The sequence below is a fragment of the Pollicipes pollicipes genome, unplaced genomic scaffold (assembly GCF_011947565.3).
Source record: "Pollicipes pollicipes isolate AB1234 unplaced genomic scaffold, Ppol_2.1 Scaffold_3216;HRSCAF=3773_pilon_pilon_pilon, whole genome shotgun sequence".
In the NCBI taxonomy this organism is placed as follows: Eukaryota; Metazoa; Arthropoda; class Thecostraca; order Pollicipedomorpha; family Pollicipedidae; genus Pollicipes; species Pollicipes pollicipes.
Window position 1 is genome coordinate 1,741,017 of NW_023596251.1, and position 15,728 is coordinate 1,756,744.

General features: G+C 53.2%; 1 protein-coding gene across 1 annotated transcript in view; it reads left to right on the forward strand.

Annotated features, from left to right (window-relative positions):
- The window catches only part of LOC119091005 (leucine-rich repeat extensin-like protein 5), a 100,287-nt gene that overhangs the window by 61,277 nt on the left and 23,282 nt on the right, over positions 1-15,728 (forward strand). Inside the window, exons 6-8 of the mRNA XM_037213727.1 lie at positions 5,143-5,317; positions 8,184-8,380; positions 15,409-15,519. Coding sequence (XP_037069622.1) covers positions 5,143-5,317; positions 8,184-8,380; positions 15,409-15,519 — 483 coding nt within the window. The remainder of the gene's footprint in view (positions 1-5,142; positions 5,318-8,183; positions 8,381-15,408; positions 15,520-15,728) is intronic.

The following is a 15,728-nucleotide window of genomic DNA, read 5'->3' on the forward strand; positions in this document are numbered from 1 at the left end:
AACGTCCGCTTCTTGGAAGCATGGGTGCGGCCATATTCTTTCCCGCCTAACCATCTTACCTTAACGTCTGCCTCCCTCCCACGGGGCCAGTGACCAGAGGCCATTGGCATAAAATGAATGCCGTTGCTGACCTTGCCTCTTAACATGATTGGCCTGAGCTCGTAAACATGACCTAGTTGAGAACAAATGTAAACGGTAGGAAATAATCATTAACATTGACTGCCGTTGGGAAGCTGCTTTTTTGGCTATTCATGATGACGAGTGAGTATAAATTACGAGCTTTTAACAATAGTACGTTAATTTTACTTCATTTATTTGTTTTAAGTATATTAATTAGATCATAGATTATAGGTGGAACTAACGTCAAGCACGCCATTTTACTTTGAGACGGTGGCGTCTGAGTGATTTGAGCGTCGGACGTGCGGGACTCCACCGTCGGCCAGTCGACACGGACAGCGATACTTGTTTGAACATGCTGCCTGTGATGCGGCTCCCGTCGGCGGCTGTTCAGGCCCACGCCGTTCGGGTGGCCCTGTGGCGGGACACGAGCCCGCCTATCCGCCTGGTCATCTGAGCACCGCTGGGACTGGACGGCGCCGCCAGCCGGGAGTCCGCCGAGCCGCCAGCCGGGAGTCCGCCGAGCCGCACCGGGAGTCGGCCGAGCCGCGTCGGGAGTCGGCCGAGCCGCGTCGGGAGTCGGCCGAGCCGCGACGGGAGTCCGCCGAGCCTCGCCGAGAGTCTGCCGAGCCGCGCCGGGAGCGCCGGCACGCGGCATTTCCGCCGCAGGGTTCGGCGCGCGTCGCGCGGCCGACACTTCCGGACTGATAGTGCTGGAGCGTCAGGCGCAGTCAGGCACGAACAGGACGGGGCCGGACGGGGTCGCTGTCAATAGGGGCGGGGACAGGAGGACAGGTCACTGTAAGGGGTAGGGGGAACCACGAGTTCTAGTGACGACGCTGCTCGGTGAACGCCGTTGCCCATGCGCACCGGAGCTGATAAAGCGGAAAAGGGAGATAACGAGGTGGGAGAGGAGAGGAAGCTGAAGGAGCTGAGAAGATGGGATGCCCGCGGCCACAAGCATTCCCTCACGCCGGACAGTAGTGCCCTGGCCGGCGTCGAGCGTGTCTGATCGTGGTTTCACTCACGTGTAACGCTAGGATATAACAAACAGCGTCGAAAACATCAAATAGCGTAACGTTTGAAAATATGGTAACTAAAACACTCATGCTTTGCTTAGGAGCAGGTATAGTTGTAGTGGCGTGCCCACATACTAGCCCCCGGGGCCACGTACCCCTTACCAAATGTATTACATCATTTAACATGCACATGGTTAAACATCGGGAGACGGGAAGATCGGGAACATGTGATGTTGTTTTACGACACTGGAAGGAACTACGCCCGATTGTGGTGCACTAAAGTCGGCCGTTGGTGATACTGTTTGAACTGTGCCCTCCGGTCGGAAATGCGCCCATGCATACATACCAATAGCATTTTGCGCTCGTGCATAGTGCGCCAGGCACCAGATGACCAAGGGTGTAACCGAGTGACGCGACTCTTCTGAAGCGTCTGCCGGCAGCCCGCCCCGCCCCGTGCAGCTAGGGTTCGTTCACTCCGAGTCACTAGACGTCCTACTGTAAACACGTCTTCTTAGAGAGTCGCGCGTGTGCAACGACTCCAGGGTTCAGCCGATCCGTACGCGCCGTGCCAACAGCTGCGAAGCATGCATGCTGTTCTTCAAGCCGACTGTCGCTGACCTGGTGCTGATCTGAACGCCATGTAGTCGCTGACCTGGTGCTGATCTGAACGCCATGCTCGAGTGGGTTCGAGTGACTGTCCCACACGTAGCCCGCCTGCTGATTATTGTTGTGACGCCCATTTGAGTAGTGTTTTGATGTTTGGGATCTAGCCCGCAAAAGCCCGCTGTGCTGCCATGCAGACCAAGCATTAACCTGCACACATCCAATTAAATGCAACCTGTGTTTGGTAATATGGTCTTAATTTTAGAACTTGACACAACATGCGCATGAACCATGTCATATCAGTGCCATCTAATGCACGCTATGATTTGCCTAGTATCAATGGTGGAACTGAGACAGGAGCAATAAAATCACCTGGACTATAGCATTTCTATAAGCTCAGATTGCATCTGAAACACTGGAATGTTAATTACAACCTAAACATGAGAAGGAAAACAGCAGAATTGAAAATGAGCTCTCACCAAAATGTGCCCGAAATTTCACCTTTGCACCTCATCTCAGGTTATACCATAGGCTATGACTTCTCACATTGCGTGCATCAGCTTGCGATTTTGCACTGACAAGAAGTAAAAAAAATCCTGGATATTTGATGTCGTGGAAAGTCTCCTCAGCTCATTGTAATGTACACGAACGCGAATCATTTGTGGTCCTGGAAAAGTGGAGGCATCCTTAATGCAACACTAAATTCGACATTCTCATTCTGCCTGCTTCACAACAGGCGAATGTGTCACAATGTCCGCAATGCCATAACCCGGATTCAAGAAGGAAATTCAGGATGTAAATGGTGTATGCTGCCCTTAAGTAGGCGCAACATGCAACAAGGCGTTCTCTATGCTGCGCGACAACCCGACCGTGCTCCACATTCCCTCTTACCACTATTATCCATGTTTTCTTTCAAAACCGGAGGCAGCGTGCCGTTTGCGATGCTGTGCGCAAAGACAACAATCAATTTTGTCCAAGAATGATGTCTGTGCTCCCAAGTTACAGCAAATGACGCATGAATGACTTTGAGCAATGTCACATCAATGTTGCGAGATATGACCCGTGGAGTGACTCTTGAACCTATATCGAACGCTTGAATGACATCGTAATGGCTCGACTGGAATGTTTTACGCGGCCCTGTGCATAGGTATCGGAAGAGATGGCACAAGAAGCAGAGCAAACGCCTGTCTGAGACAAATTCGTCGAAAATTGATGACGATCGCAACCAGGGGGAAACGCATCGCACGTTAGAGCCCCCGGTATCGCGGTCGTAACTTGTCTACTCTTGTATGTAAGAAAAAAGTACAGGCATTGATGGGATCTTATTCCCAGTGTTCATATTTCGGCAACTATTGCGCACGCAATGCAACTGTAGCTGTGGGTGATATTGGTCAGTGCACGTGACTGGGACAATCAAAGTCACGCAGTTTTCCGGTTATTTCATTAATGATTGATATTGATCCCGAGTTATGGCCTGTGTATGACACGAGACAAATCGAGGGCACCCCGCCCCCACAGCAAGGGCCAAGCGCAACATGCGGATGCAGTCATACAAATGACCCACCTGACTACTGCGCAGTGAAATCAGGCCGAGCTTTTAAAATTTGGGTATTTGTTCTTGACTTTTTCAGTGACATGTTTGCATGACATTGATCATTCTTTCCACCAGGCTTACTGGTGTGTCACGCCTATCACGTGTTTTTTTTTTACTTGGCCTCTTGCTAAAAAATAAAGCTGCGTTAGTGTCATAATAAGATTCACAGTCAATGTGTGGCAGTGCACCCTGATTTTTGGAAGGTTAACTATTAGTGTGATTTTTAATAACATTGGTACTAAAAAATGCATAATTTTCCTTATTCAGATTTTAACCCACCAAAGCCCGCCAATGCCTGCCCACGGCCCGGGCAAAGGCCCGCGGGCTCCTTCCGAGTCAGATGTGGCGGGCTTCCGGCTGGAAGGTTGCGTCCTTAGCTTGAACTTTCGCTCTTGACATACGTCGTGTGAAATGCTAATGATCGAGAGATTATTCTTAACACATTTGGATGATTCCGCCGACGCTGCACCCAGCCTGACTTCGCCTCCTTGTCGGCTGGCGTCACGCGGGGCCTGACGCCTGCCATTGGAGGAGCAGGACTGGGGGGGGGGGGGGGGGCCAGCACAGACTCGACTGTGGCCCAGCCAACACCCGTTAAAGTTTAACACTGTTCCGTTGGTGAGGCGCCGCAAAAATTTCTGTCATAGGGAGTGCCGCTCACTCACTGCTCGGTCCTTACGTATCCCGCACGTGGAGCCAGAAGATCGCGTCAGGGTTGGGAGTGCCTCTCACTGCTCGCTCCTTACGTGTCCCGTCGCGTGGAGCCAGGAGATCGCGTCAGGGATGAGAGTGCCGCTCACTCACTGCTCGCTCCTTGCGTGTCCCGCACGTGGAGCCAGGAGATCGCGTCAGGGTGGGTCTTTATTAGCAGCATAGTTCTGCATCCTGTCAAAACATTAGGCATTAGAGTTGAAAAGTTAAAACATTAAGTATTAAGTATTAAACCGATTATTTGAGGGAGGGAGAAAAGGATAGAGAGAGCGCCCGTACTATGGACACAGTTATCAACGTCAGCACAAGGGGGCAACTGGTGGTCTCTCTCCTCTCTCTCTCTCTCTCTCTCTCTCTCTCCTCTCTCATCTCTCTCCTCTCCTCTTCTCTCGTCTCTCTCTCTCTCTCTCTCTCTCTCTCCTCTCTTCTCTCTCTCTACTCTCTCTCTCTCTCTCTCTCTCTCTATCTCTCTCTCTCTCTCTCTCTCTCTCTTCTATCTCTCTCTCTCTCTCTCTCTCTCTCCTCTCTCTCTCTCTCTCTCTCTCTCTCTCTCTCTCTCTCTCTCTCTCTCTCTCTCTCTCTCTCTCTCTCTCTCTCTCTCTCTCTCTCTCTCTCCTCTCTCTCTCTCTCTCTCTCTCTCTCTCCCTCCCTCTCTCTCTCTCTCACTCTCTCTCTCTTCTCTGGATCTTTCTGTGTCCTCTTCGTTCGACGCTGGGTGCTGCTCCTTGGACAATACCCAGTGGCTATCCATCTTCGACGGCCAGAGGCCTCTGCGGTCGGACCCCGGGTTAGGAGCTCGCCGGTGGTTGAGCTCGCTGTAGTTTCCACCGCGTGAACCTACGCCTCAAGTGCGGGAACTTCCCGGCAGCTGGCATTTTTGCCATCAACAGTTTTTCCCTCTCGTTTTTTTTTCATTAAATAGTTAACGTGGGTTTAATGTTTAGCTGTGTAGACGTGTTCTGTATGGTTTGGCCCATCGTATCCCTATTCGGGACTGCATGGCCATCAAGCCGAATCCGTTTCATCGCCCCGGCGCATCAAGTTCAACATTTCAAGCTCGATGATGCATGGCTCACGGAGTCCGATTCTCTCTCACAGATTCAGTCTGCAGCGACCGCCTGAGTGAGGAGCGGTCGACGGGCGGTGACATCTCTGGAGACGTTTCCGAACCTGCTGGGTACAGTGACATCTGTGGAGCGACTGTTGAACCAGCGGGCTGCTGCCGAACGCGGCCGCTGAACCAGACATGGGGCCGGTGCCAGGAGTGGTACAGGTTAGTGACGGCTCTGTCGGCGGAGGTGCGACGCGCCCGGCGTTTACGCGGCGCGCGACAAGCGTCTAAGCGGTCGGAACCGTCGAGCGGTGTTCTAGGCTGGGTTCGGGTGAATGCCGTCACCGAGCTTTGTGCGTTTCGAACGCCAACCATTCGGAATGCTTGCCATCGATCAAATGAAAAGTGAACTTATTGCCAACAGCCCGCTGTTGTGAAAATCCAGGGGAGCAATATATTTTTTAAATACGAAGCGAAATGTCTTGGTTATGAATGGTTAATTGATTGGTTGGAATAAGCATCAGACACAAATAAACGTGCTGCGTTCGTGTGTGCTTACGTTTTTCAGCACTACTTGATTAATGCCTTTTTAGCATCAAGAAACTAGGCCCCTTGTATTTTGGTTTCCGCCAATGCTGTGCCTTCGTCTTTATTAAATGTTCTCTCAGTACTGCGTCGATTATTTGCTTCATAGGAATGTGTCAACGCTGTTGCGTATTCACGACACTTATGCCATAGATGTTGCATACTATGACACTATGACTATCTCATTGATTTGGTGTGATTATTCTGGTATTATGTTGAAGCTAGGACAACTTCAAAGGACTTGGGTCCTGTGCTCATATGGTTTGTACTCCGGCAGCCCTGGTGAAGCCACAGGCTCTGTCTTTTTCAGCAACACAAAAACATGTTGCATGAGGGAATGGAAAATTGGCGAAGTGTTGTTCAAAAGGAACTTTGATTCACTTGTATTTTTTCGTTTGTCGTCATTGTAGGAGCTAATCCCATTGTTCTCGCATTCTTTGCAAGAGCGCACCTCGACTGGACGCATTAGTGGCTTTTAGCCAGTGAGTGGCATGACCTTTTTTTATTTTTTTTTACTGCTGTCCTCTCTATCTTATCTTTGCATGGTTGCAAAGCAAATGGGTGCATTACCTCCGCTGTCGCTCTGCCTATTTTTGTAATGCAAAGAGACTGAACTTAATACGGGCGTAAAATTGCGTATATTTTCTGCATTCGCGAGGAAGAAATGGTTGCACATTTTGTTTCAGCATTTGATTTCCACTTAAATTGCACGCATGGTGCTATCCAGAAGTTCAAAACATCCTGACATGGATGGGTAGGTCCGGCGATAAGCTAAGTGGGTCGGATGAACCAAAATCCAGTGGGAAGTTTTTGTTCGGGATGGATACCAAAGCATACAGATGTTTATTTTGTCTATTGTTTTACGCTGTTAGCGCTCCAACATGCCTGCGATGGTCCTAGCGGGAGGGTGGTTCTTCACGCGGCTATCTTAAGTCGAGGACGTCTTCATAATGGGATGGGACCCGGTACCCCACAGCCATTGTTAACACATTCGGCTCATTCAGAGTATGGCTGCTCTTCGGAATCGATTTCAGAAGTCTGTCCACAAACCTTTTGGGCAGGCCCCCAGTCTGACGCTGCGGAGCGATGGGCTAGACGGTTCATAGCAGTCGATCCACGAAGGTGCAGGGTTGGGCGGCTCGGACGGCTCCATCTTGCCTCGTTCGGACGGCCCCGGATCGTTACACACGCCAGGCCGTCCGCAAACAATGCAGGATTAACTCGCACCCATGCCAGACACTTGTGATCGTGCCACGCTATCATTTGCGGTATTTCCGGTGAGCCCTTGATTGGCCGTTATCTGAGTGACCAGTGCTTATATTTGCGGGCGCCAGGCATGCCTGTAACAAAACCGCCCACCGCCCGGGATCGGCGCCGGCATCAGCGCTGGTACCGCGGGCGGGCCCAGCCCTCCGCAGAATGCCCTTTTGCTGCTGCACGTTTAAATCCATTGGGAGAGGCGCTTCTGAGCTCGTGGTTGTAGTCATTTCAGCGTTCTTCTGAGCTCGTGGTTGTAGTCATTTCAGCGTTCTTCTGAGCTCGTGGCTTGTAGTTACCTCAGCGTTCTTCGACTTGGCCGTTTGACGTTGCTCGGTAGAGCTCTTCAGGTTCTTACCGATCTGGACATTATAGGTAAGGTCGGGGAACCCTGTTGGTATTCGTTTGATGCTATAGCGATGGCCGTTGCGAAATATCAGGGACTTCCCCTCGTTTAGATATATATTTCTCCTTTATTTCAAGGTGCGAACCGTGCATCACTCAGGCTATGACTTGTAAGGCCACACCACTTTGCGGAAGAAATGATGTCATGCGCGTCATTTTATCGCACCACGTTCAGTGCGCATTATCTCTGGGTTCGATCCAGGCTAGACTGGTCTTTGGCGCTCTCTGAAAGTACTTGCAGTCAAACGTGACGCTTAACCTACACGGGTCGGGTTGGGCCGAAATTTCCGGAGCAGAAGTGCCGCTTTCGTATGGCGTCGGCTGACAGATGACGGCCGCACAGCATCGAGCTGGCGCCGTTCTGCGTACAAAGGCGGGAGGAGCTAAGCGATTTCTTACGCCGCAGTGCCCAGATGGTCGGGTGTTAGGCGCGTGTGCCGTTTTCCTTTCGTCCTGATGTGACCTGGCCTGCATTGACAAGCCGGAGTGAGGCGAACGTGTTATTGCCTATAATGTCCTGTACCTGCCTCCGGCGTTCAGTTTATAAGCATAAATCGCCGACGATGCGGCAGTTTGGACTTACGGAACGAGGCGCCTGCGGATAATTTCTGTACACTGACAGCGCAATTTCTTTCAAATAACCAAGCCCAATCGCTGCGGGTTGTTTCTGTTCCTCCCTCATCGATAGCGCGCCATTAAGGCATAAACGTATGCGAATTGACCACATATTTCAAAACCAGTTCTTTTCGCGCTTTGCCGTGGGAAGGCAGCTGCCAATGTTCTATCAGGTGCGGGGACGCCCCGCCCCCTCCCGTCCCGTGCTGACCCGCCCCACTTGCAGGCGGCGGCGGCGGCGGCCGTGCCCCTCCAGTGACGTCACCCAGCCGGCCGACCGTGACGTCACGCCGGAGCGGATGATCTCCATCAGCGGACTGAGCCCGTTCGCGGCGGCGCCGGCCGGCGGCGAGCCGGCGCCGGCCGAGCCGGGCCGGCCCGGGGCGGCTCAGGCCGGCTCCCGCGCCGTGCTGCCCGCCACAGGTGAGCTGAGTTCCAGCCTCGGGGCTGCTGGGCTGGCGCTGCTGCACCACTGTACAGCTCCTTTCCACCCACAGGGTTTCATGAAAGGGATCAGAACAGCAAAGACTTGAAGTTTTTTCTTCTCGAAAACGTGCCCTTTGGTTTCCACTAGCAGCCTAACTTTTTCTAAAATGTCAGCCGGCAGCCGAGCCCGCCTCGGCTGGCTTGGAATCCAACCTGCAAAAGCCCGCTGTGCTACAATGCTGACTGACAGCAGCCCGCAAGTACTAGGTGAATTACAATTTGTATTTTGTCAGTTTTGCCTCAATTTTAGACATGCATATAACGTGTGCTTAGATATTACGTCAGTTTCATCTAATGCACAGTATTGGTTAGCTAGCGCCAATGATGTTGGTAAGACAGCAATAACAAAAGTACCAGGACCGTGAAATTTGTATTGTATCAAAGAAAGTATTAGGTGCTGTGATTCAGTTTCAAACTTGAAACGAGGAGGAACAGCATACTATTTTAAACAGGATCTCACCAAAATGGACCAGGAATCATCTTTCCATCTTATCTCAGTAAACTGCTGGCCATCTTCCCATAGTGTGATGAGTTTCCGATTTGCTTATTTTTTTTCCCAAGAACTCCTGAAAAGATCAAACAAACTTTCAAAGCTGTGAACTGAAGGCTTCGCACCGACAGAGTGAAAGATATTGGATGTTTCAAGTCATGTGAAGTCTGCTCAGTTTGCTCCGCTGTGGATGGGCGCAGACTCGGCTTCAAGTGCGTCACAATCACCGCAATGTCGTATTCCTTATTCACGAACAAACTTATATGCTTTTTGCTCTTATATGATGTTATCTCATTAAGTTTTATTATATTAGCTCTTGGTGTTTGCTCGCCCTAAGTGAATACATCACGTAACAACACAAAATAAATTCCACACGACAGCTTTGAACAATCATAGTATAATATAGGAGGTCAAATATGAAAGGACACATGAGAACCAGTGTAGCCCGCTCATGGAGACTGGCAAGGGACCGTCAAGCTCTCTGGAAACGGAGACAAGTGAGGCATAGCGGCATAGACACTCGGGGAATCGTCGAACGTGACGATATTCATATAATCATTGAAACTCCAGTTCCCAAAGTTGACGCAACCAAAATTAACAACGAAGCGGGCGATATGTAATCATCTCCACGAGGTTGCCCCATCGTCATCATCATTTGCTCATCAATCAGACAAATTACACGGGCAAAAACCATGCGTCAACACAAAAACCACGTTGAGCACCGTGCGTTGCCCGGCCGGGTGGGGACGCTACACCACGATCACCTGATGGCTTCTGACGACCCACGGCGGACGCTTCAGGCGTGCCGAATGCGTGCAGTGTACACTGTATACGGGCGCGCACGCATGCCGCTTGCAGTATACCCGGGTCGAGGCCCGTTATCAGCGCCATCTGCCGGGAGTATCTGCCCTACAATGTTGTGCTGCCATCTGTTGGGAGAATCTGCTGTGCGATGTTGTGGCTGATGCGCACCAACCGCAGTTGGTGCCGCTACGACAGATACTGCTAGGCTGACATACGCTATGTCAGCAGGATATCGAATGCGCAGTGAGGTCATACAGTGGGAGATGTTGAATGCATGACACCCATAGAACCAGAATCTCATTTTAACTTTAACTGTAACATTTTAAAAACCCTGAATTCACAACATTTGTATTTGACGAGTTTCGATGGCTCGGCTATGCGATGATGATGCGGTGGGATGAGATCTAGTCACAAAGCTGACATCGCAGGATTGACACTCAACTGCATGGTGGTGAGCGGGCACTGTAGGCCGCAGGTGGATACTGCAGGTAGTGAGCAGGCACTGTAGGCCGCAGGTGGATACTGCAGGTGGTGAGCAGGCGCTGTAGGCCGCAGGTGGATACTGCAGGTGGTGAGCAGGCGCTGTAGGCCGCAGGTGGATACTGCAGCAGAATGTTTGCGGGAAGCCGGGGCACTGAACAGCTCATAACATCAGCAAGTGAACGTTCAGGGATCGCTGCTACTGGGATGCATCGCCCGGCGCACGCCACTGCCCCCCGCTCCGACTGCGCCGCCTTGGCCCACCGGCGATGGGAGTCTGCCCACCCCGCCGCCGGCCGGCACATACGGAAGACGAGCGCCGCTCAACGGGAAGCGCAGTGTTCGGGGAAGCGCGCCGCGCCCGCTAACGGCCGGGTCAGCACGCGGGGGTGACGCCCTGCTGGCGGCCGGGTCAGCACGCGGGGGTGACGCCCTGCTGGCGGCCGGGTCAGCATGCGGGGGTGACGCCCTGCTGGCGGTCGGGTCAGCACGCGGGGGTGACGCCCTGCTGGCGGCCGGGTCAGCACGCGGAGGTGACGCCCTGCTGGCGGTCGGGTGCTGTGCAGCCCAAGTCATGGACGGCGTCTGCAGAGCGCCGCATGCCGAGCCGATTACAGGCGCGCCCCACGAGCCGCCGCTCACGTTTTCAGTAGTATTGGCCGGCGTCACGTCCACCTCCGCGGCCAGCTGGTGAGGCGCTAGTGCTGACCGAGATTTGGGCGGCAGCGACGTGCGCAGGGCGTCAGCAGATGATGGCGGCGAGCGGGGTTCTTTTGGGAGTGACTCGAGGGACTTTTTTAGTTACTCAAGGTACTTTTTTAGTGACTCGGGTGACCTTTGTGAGTGACTGGAGTGATTGCGTGAGTGATCTGGGTGACTTGTACGGGTAACTCGGCTGATCTCTGTGGGTGACCTACGTGATTAACGTGCGCGACTTGTATTGGCAACTTGAGTGGCGTTTTTGAGTGACCTGGGTGGCCCATGCGAGTGACCGGGGTGACTTGCGTGGGTGACTCTGGCGACTCTTGTGAGTCGCCGCTCTGTCAGCTCGCTTAGCGGGCCCCCGGACCCATAGCGGACCCCCGCGCCCATAGCGGCGCGTTTGGGCACGCAGTTTATCCAGCCGACTGCACGCGGTGCGTCAACGCGACTGCGGAAGCTGGGGCCGCACAGTGCAGGGCAGCTCCAGCGCTGTGGGAGGGTGGCAGGACTGGAAGAGCGCGGCAGCACTGCGCAGACAGAGGCTCGGCGGTGCCATGTCGGCGGTGGCGGCGGGACTGGGGCCGACGGGAACAGATCCTAGCCCAGTGCTAACCGAACGGATCCCAGCGCTGACCCCAACATAGGCGCTGACACGGACACAGGTCATGGGTCGAGCGTGACACGGACACAGGTCATGAGTCGAGCGTGACACGGACACAGGTCATGAGTCGAGCGTGACATGCGCACGGCAGGCACAGACATTTGAAGAAGGTTTTGATGCTGGCTGTGATCTAGATCGGACTCGGGACATAGCATGAGATCCCTGACGTAGACCCTGACACAAAAACGCCCTGACACCAACGCCCGCCTCGGTCACGATGCTGAACTACAGACTCGATACACGACCTCTGGCACAGGCTCTGGGCAGACCCGAACACGGAACCCACCAACAGGCACAGACCCGTGCATGGCCCCCAGGCAGAGATGAACACCGAAGCAAGGCCGAGCAGATCCCGGCAGACACGGACCTTGTCTCAGATCCATCACTGAAGCAGACCCCAACACAAGCATCGACAAGAGCCCGACACGGATCGGACTAAGTCTGACACATGCCGGACACGGGCGCCGACACAGGCCACGGGAAAACCGTGGTGCGGACTTCGACACAGTTCCCAACGCAGTCTGACACCGGCCCCGACAAAACCCGGCAAGAAACGCCGACGAACCCCGACTGAGACCTGTCAGAGGTCATGACACAGACCTCCCACACATACGCCGACACCTACCCCGACATAGATCTCGATGCAGGACGCCGAGACAGACTTCGAGACAGACCCCAGCGCAGACCCCGAGACAGACCCCGATGCAGCTTCCGAGACGGACCCCGACACAGATCCCGAGACAGACCCGGGGACAGACGCCGAGGTAGACCCCAACGCAGACCCTGAGACAGACCTCGAGACAGACCCTGAGACAGACCCCGACACAGACCATGAGACAGACCCCGAGATAGACACCGAGACAGACCCCGAGACAGACACCGAGATAGATTCCAAGATACAGTCATTACTTAAACACGACTCAATTCCACTGCAAAGACTTTGACACGGCAGTAATGTTCCACGACACAGGCTATGCTTCAGAAACTTATATCAGTCATAATCTCGTCTACAAACACTTTTACAACCATCGCTTATGCACTGTATTACTTCTTTTGCAAAGGCTTATACACGATTTTAGTCCTACAGCAACGACTTGTGGTCAAGTCTTTGCCGAATAAATAATGACTGGTATATGTTTTTGCAGTATAATTTTGTCGTGTAGTACTGATGTGTATACGTTTTTGCATTATTGCGAAAACTCATGAGACTCACAAAACGCACTTCTAATTTGAAATAAGGTCAACCACATGTGAAGACTGCATAAGTCTTTGCTGTTTAGGTAATGAGAAGCATAAGGTTTTGCAGTGGAATTTTTATCGCTGGCGCTCATTTCGTGCATAAGATAAACAGAAGTAATGTTGCGTATAAAAAAGACTGCAAGTGTTTGCAGTCGATGTCATGACGCGTATCAGTTTTTGAAGCATATATTTTGTTGCGTGATAGTCATGGCGAAGTAAACTTGCAGTTGGAGTAAACATCGCGCATAAGTAAAGCCTGTTTAATGTTTTTGCACGAGGGGTAATGTCGCGTTTAACTGATTTGGTAGCACTGCTGCCGGTGGTTTGCCGTAGCACCGATGTCGCGACGCTGCAGCCTGCCGGGGTGCAGGCGGCGGCGGCGGCGGCGGCCGGCTGGACGGCCGGACGGCCGGACGGCCGCTGTTTGAATCCGCTGCTGAGTCACGGCCGGGGCCATGGCGGCTCACTGGGCCACACGGACCGGCGGCGGCGCACCACCGCGCACCGGACGCACCTCCTACCGGAGCGCGCGCGCGCGCCGGGGTCAGACGCCTGGCACGGGCGCGCGCAGCCCCGCGGTTTGGGAGGGGGAGGGGGGCGAGTGTTCCCCTGGTGGCGGAAGAACCGGCGGAGGACACAGAGTGCTGGTGTTTTGTCGCGCGGGCTGTGAATGGGTCGTGGTCTCCGGCCGATGGTTTGGTCTCGTGGTGTGTGAAGTCCTGGCTCCGGGCCTGCGACCTAGCCGCGTGCTCGTAGCGCGTCTCCCTGACGCAGACCGCCGATGGCGGGTGATTGGAGCGCGACAACAGTGGGATGAGCGTTCTCGGAGCACAACAGTGGGATGAGCGTCTTCGGACAGAGGACCGCCTCCTGTGTAGCCGGCTGGAGGGTCGACGCGCATTCAGTCGTGTGATAAGCTTTATCAGTTGTTTAATTTCGTTCACAATTTGAGTGGTGGTGTGGGCGTGGTGTGTGGACAAGCGGGTTTTGAGGACTTTGAGTGCAAGTTAACGATGAACATAACGCAGTTCTTTTTTGACATTGAGGAGGCTTCCTTGAGGGAAAAACCAAACCGATACAGGAGAGCTAAAACCTTCAATGAAAGTCATCTCTGGTACCGATGAAGACGAGCTAATAGTTGTTATACGGGCTATCGATTGCTGTATAAAACACCGTGTGACGTCAGCGTGGTTACACGCTGCAGGTGGATGGAATCGACCCTAGAATTAACTAACGCGGGTGAGATAAACATGCAAATGCTCCATACGTCTGCGGATATCGCCGCGTTAGGTTCGTTTAATGGTCGCGGTGATACAATGCTTTTGGCTGGTGTCAACCAATGCCGCGCAGCGATCAGCTCGACCGGGGCGTCTCGCTGTGTCACACCATCAAATAAACTCCGTGCCGTCAAAGAGAAGGTGGGCGAGTGGGCGACTTCTCGCCGGGGCAGCGGACGAGGAGAGGTCCTTCTCTGTCGTCTTCGTGTCGGCCATACGTACGAAACACACAGTTTTCTCCCATCAGGAGGTCACGCCCCCGCGTGTTCGCGTTGCTACCACCCACCGTCAGTTACCCACGCGCTGGTTCAGCGTCTCCAGTTTGCTGTTGAGCGTCAACAGTACTTTAGCTGCAGCTCACGTACTTTAGCGTCGTACTTTAGCTGCAGCTCACGGTCCAGGTTGTCGCCGCGTTTCCCCATTGGTGAGAAACTTATCGTAGGCGTCAAGGCTGTTGAAACGTTTATGGATGACGTCGGTTTTAGAGTCACATGCTCACCTGTTTAATAGTTCTTGACCCTGTGTTATTTGCACTATGTGGAGCCTACCTCCGGCATGATAAAGCCGCGCGCTGAGGGCGTGAACCACAGATGGCTAGACGTGTAACTATCATTTGACACAGTTAACACTATGTGGAGCCTACCTCCGACATGATAAAGCCGCGCGCTGAGGGCGTGAACCACAGATGGCTAGACGTATAGCTATCGCTTGACACAGTGACTGGCGCAAAGCGACCACTGGAGTTAAGCGCGCGTAAAATAAAATAAAAAGAAAGACCTGACTGCCGTTCTGGGGTGGTGGGTTTGTGGCACAGCCAACAGCTGAAAAGCTGGCGGTCACTCCGGACCCAGTGGTCCTCATGTAAAGCGGTGAATTGCATGAAGACCATACATATGTAATCGCAGTCGAACGACGTTTGCCAACCAAATGAATGGAGACAGCTATGTGCCGATGTACGGATCAGTTTGATGTTAGTATGTGGAAACAGCACGCTGAGCTTAAGTATCAAGGGGAAGAGACAATTCAGTACAAAGCACTGCCCACAACCGATTTTGCAGTGCATGTTTTTCATGCATCGCCATATGGACTAAGGTCAAATCTTCGCAAAAGACACTTCCACGCACCGCCGGCTTCTTACGCCTGCGGTAGTGTGATGTGATGGAGCCTATACAGACGGTGGATGGTGGATGGTGTGCTGGTGGGGTCTATATGTGGGACGATGGATGGTGTGATATTGCTCATCGGATCGACGGAGCGTACCCGTAGCTAAGTTAGCCGCAGCTGAGCTGTCCGTGTTTTTGTTTTTCCCCAGCGCCCAGTGGAAAGCTTGTGGGCATCGCCAAGGCCAGGCAGCGCGAGCCCGAACCCTGCACCAGCCAAGCGACCGTGCTGACATCTATCGCCGGCCGCCTCAACCTGCCAGGTAAGTAGCGCCGGGAGATGGTGCGCGAGTCGACCATTCCGCTTAGTAACCAGACGGCTGCTGTGTCTCGACACAGATTTGTCATGTTTTCTGTGTTCCGAGGCAAAGTGTTCGTCGCGTCAAGTTTGCGCCGAGGCCATGTACGTGCCTGTACAGCGTGGCTCGGATGTAATGCAACGTCCGCCTCTCTTTCCCCATTCTAGCCTTAC